This window comes from Anoplophora glabripennis, unplaced genomic scaffold, assembly GCF_000390285.2.
Source record: "Anoplophora glabripennis isolate ALB-LARVAE unplaced genomic scaffold, Agla_2.0 scaffold207, whole genome shotgun sequence".
Classification (NCBI taxonomy): domain Eukaryota; kingdom Metazoa; phylum Arthropoda; class Insecta; order Coleoptera; family Cerambycidae; genus Anoplophora; species Anoplophora glabripennis.
The window spans coordinates 445,228-449,066 of NW_019416315.1; the positions used below are offsets into that span (position 1 = coordinate 445,228).

The 3,839-nt window shown below is 35.1% G+C and overlaps 1 protein-coding gene across 1 annotated transcript; it reads right to left on the reverse strand.

Annotated features, from left to right (window-relative positions):
• Nucleotides 1-865: 865 nt before the first annotated feature.
• On the reverse strand, nucleotides 866-1,495 carry LOC108908538. The gene has a single exon (XM_018712598.1). It carries the CDS (start codon nucleotides 1,493-1,495, stop codon nucleotides 866-868), a length of 630 nt encoding a protein of 209 aa, XP_018568114.1.
• Nucleotides 1,496-3,839: the final 2,344 nt, after the last annotated feature.

Here is a 3,839-nt window from a genome sequence, read left to right on the forward strand (position 1 = left end):
CAATACTAAAGGACCTATTTCCATATTGCGCAATGTTTCCAAATTAGTAGAATTTATTGTTTTATATACAACGTTGTAAAAAGAATTCTGCCTGCAGATCAGCATGGTTTCGTTGAGAAAAAGTCATGTACTACAAATCTGGCCTTTTTTTACTTAATACGTATCTGAAACATATCATGACAGAGTCCAAGTAGATGCCTCTAGTAGATGTATATTTGGATATCCAGAAGGCATTTTCATTGTCCAAATCTTATCTTTTTGACAAAAATCAGTACGTGGAATATGAAGGCTATTATTACCTACGTCTGGAGTACCTCAAGGGTCGAATTTAGATCCTTTATTATTTCTACTATACATAAATGACCTTCCACTGGATTTAGTAGGTACGAAGTTATCAATGAAGATGATTTAAAAATTTACTGTAGTGTTTGTAATATTGCTGACTCCTGTTGCTACAAGGATAATAATGCAGTATGTGGTTGGTGTTAGTCAAACCATCTTAACTTAAATACTAATGAATTTTCCATTTTATCTTTCACGAGAAAGAAAAATTATTCCTCGTTTCCAGATAATGTTGATAATGTTGCTTTAAATCGTTTAACTCAAATAAATGATCTCGGTGTATTATTTGATAAGAAAATTTATATTTCTGCGCATATCGAAAGTGCAGTTAATAAAATTCTATGGTTTATTTTACCTTTTAGTTGCCTAACGTTTTTTAAACAAGGGACCAATGGTTTTAGATCCTTTCCAAGGGATAGGTGGACAAGCATCTCGAGCATTCCCTGGATGGTCACCCCATCCAAATATTAACCCCGATTAGCGTTGCTTAACTTTTGATGTCAATGACATGAACGCGATGTAACTAGATTTGGTTAATATTTAAAATGTTTATAGTACTGCACTCACCTATGGTGGTTATGAGCGTTAGAGAGTACAAAAAACTGGAACTGAAGCTCCACTTGTGCAGATTCTGGTAGTACGTCATGGTCCCCATACTGGAACTGACATAGCCGCTCTCCTTCCTCAAGGTCTTGAACAGGGCTTCTTGAAACAACAGCACCTCCTCCGCAGCCAGCCTGGTCCAGTTCTCTCTATACAGGATGTTTAAATTCTCTGTGATGCTCCACAGCCTATCCACGGTCTCAGCCCTCAAGTCCCCAATAGCCGTATGTCCCTTGGGGTTGGCCTTGGATGCGGCCACGGCTGTGTCTTGGTACAGCCCCCCTTCTAAAGCCATGAAGACGAAGGCGCCCAGGATGGTATACCCCAGCACCAGACAGCACACCCCCAGGGTTGCTAGGATCGAGGTGGATCTGGTTCCCGGACAGCTGTAGCAGCAACAAAAGAAGGACGTCTCTTTAGGGGTGGCGTAGCTCTCGTGCTCGTAGCAACACTTTTTTATGGCTGGGCTTCCCGGAGGCGAGGATCGTCGCAGGAAGGTGTTCTGGTAGCCGGAGTACGCAGCGGAACCAGGATCGTGATCTCGTATCATCTTGAAGGCGGTTGGATGGTAGTTTCAGTCATTTAGGTGCGGTTGGTCGCTCTGGAGGCGTTGACCTCATCTGGAAACAATGAAAAGAACAATTTAATTAATTAATTAATTAATTAATTAATTAATTAATTTATTTATTAATTTATTAATTAATTTATTTATTTAGAAATACAGTCAGTATCCAATGGGACAGCAAGTCGCAATTACAGGGTACACCTTATCAACAAGATTGGGATACATATGTGAAACAGGTCTGGTAAAAAACTTAAAAAAAGACTTGATTATTAAACGAATATGTTCGTCAAACTATTTTTTAGCATTAAATGTAACATGAAGGTCAGTAAATTGCGGTCAGTAAATTTAAAGAAGATTCTTATTGAAAATCTAAAGTAGTTTTGCGTGACTGTGGGACAATTTTAATTTTGTTTACACCACTAACACAAACTAATCAATTTGTCAAGATTATCTTGTAATCTACTGATATCAATAAATTTAATTCCCAAAACAACTTAAGATCGCCCGCATAGAGTAAGTAATTAACATCAAGACATTCAGCTGGATCATTAATAAAAATAACAAACCAGAGCGGCATCATAATTGGCCCTTGGGGAACTGCTGAAAATTAATGAGAAACCGGGTACCGGGCCATAAACAGTGCGTTGACAAATTGTCTAGCAGTGCAGTGTAGCAATGCGGAATTTGGTGTGATTCGGATAATTTTAATTTATTCTAGGCACCTTCTATTAATCATTCATATTACAATTGCGAAAGGGAGAAATAAGAGGGATATCTTGTCTATTAATATGATTACAACATGGCATTTGAAGACCTTTTGAAACGGAACAAAACGAAATACCGCCAGATAATATTGAATTAGTAGAACCGATTGTTGATGAGACAGATTTAGAATTTAAAAATAAAGATTTACATCTTCAATGTCAGCGTCCCATTTTAAATATTTACGATTGTTTAAGAAAGGAAGAAAATGAAAAATTAGATAATGAAATTACAAATAGAATTCACATATTGACTAAAGTTTCAGTGTCCACAATTTTTCATATTATTAAACAAGGTGCTATAGATCATTGCTTAAAGGAGGAAGCGAAAACAAAAATTTAAAAAAATATAATTTATATAAAGAAAATGAAGTACCAACTTTAGAGATGATTAAAGATAAATCAATATAATAAAATTGTTTGAGAACATAAATAATTAAAATATGTGTTGGCCAAATGAACATGAATACATTAAATAGCTACAAATTATTATTTGTTACCTTTAGCGGAAAATTTTTAGGGACACCCATGAAACTCATTAAATTTTATTGCTAGGCGTTTTTATACATGTTCAACTGACTTCGGAAAGACTATGTCTATGGCTGAAATAAGACTTAAACAAACATAACAGAGAGGGGATATAGCATATTATTCCAATTTCACCATTATGAATACTTTGAAGTTGTTTTTAATATTATTTACTTGAAAATTACATTATGGTTCTATTATGTTTCACGGCGTCTGTAAAAAGGATAAATATGCATTTCTTATTTTAAGTAAGAGAAATAATTGTGAAAACAAGTGTTCTAAATGGAATTATGAGCGAGTATTACACAGGGACCCTAAGGCTTAAATAAAAATACTAATTGCTTTTAGAACTTGAGACAAAAGATATTATTTAATTACACAGGTCTTTGGCGCGTTTTGCAACGTAAAACATCGTTACTTGCTGCTACGTTTTCTTTGTCTCCGGGCGATTTTTCTCAGTTTAAGTAAAAGGCTTCAGAAATTATAAAGTTTCTTTCATCCATTTCTGTAATGTTTATTAGGAGCAGCAATAACCTCCTTATTTGGAAGAAAAGGAATAAAGTCCTTAATCGCATTTTATCAGTTGGACTTATTACACCAAATCCTGACAAATGCAGACGCTGAAATATTCAGATTGTCGTAGCCTCTTCTAAGTTTGAAAAATAGAAGAAATGAAAATAGTGGAATTTTCCCTTAGTTGGCAAGAAAGGGATATATTTAAGCTCTTTTCCAACACTGATGGTAGGGAAGTTGTGGTAACTAAACATAATTTCCATCTACTTTGATTTATTTGGAAATAATTGTGCATAACAGTTGGCAGTGACTTGTTTTCAATACGTTCATACTTGCAACGGGCATGGCGTGCAGGGAATACGATTCCATGGGCGTATCAATTTAGAAGGTTCCATTAAATATAAAACAACAGATAGACATGTCGATTTTGGTAAAAATATATTATTCATACAAATATTTACACTCTGATCCAGATATCCAACAGGTAGGTAGATACTTTTTGAGTTAGTGCTTTATTGAAGCAAATG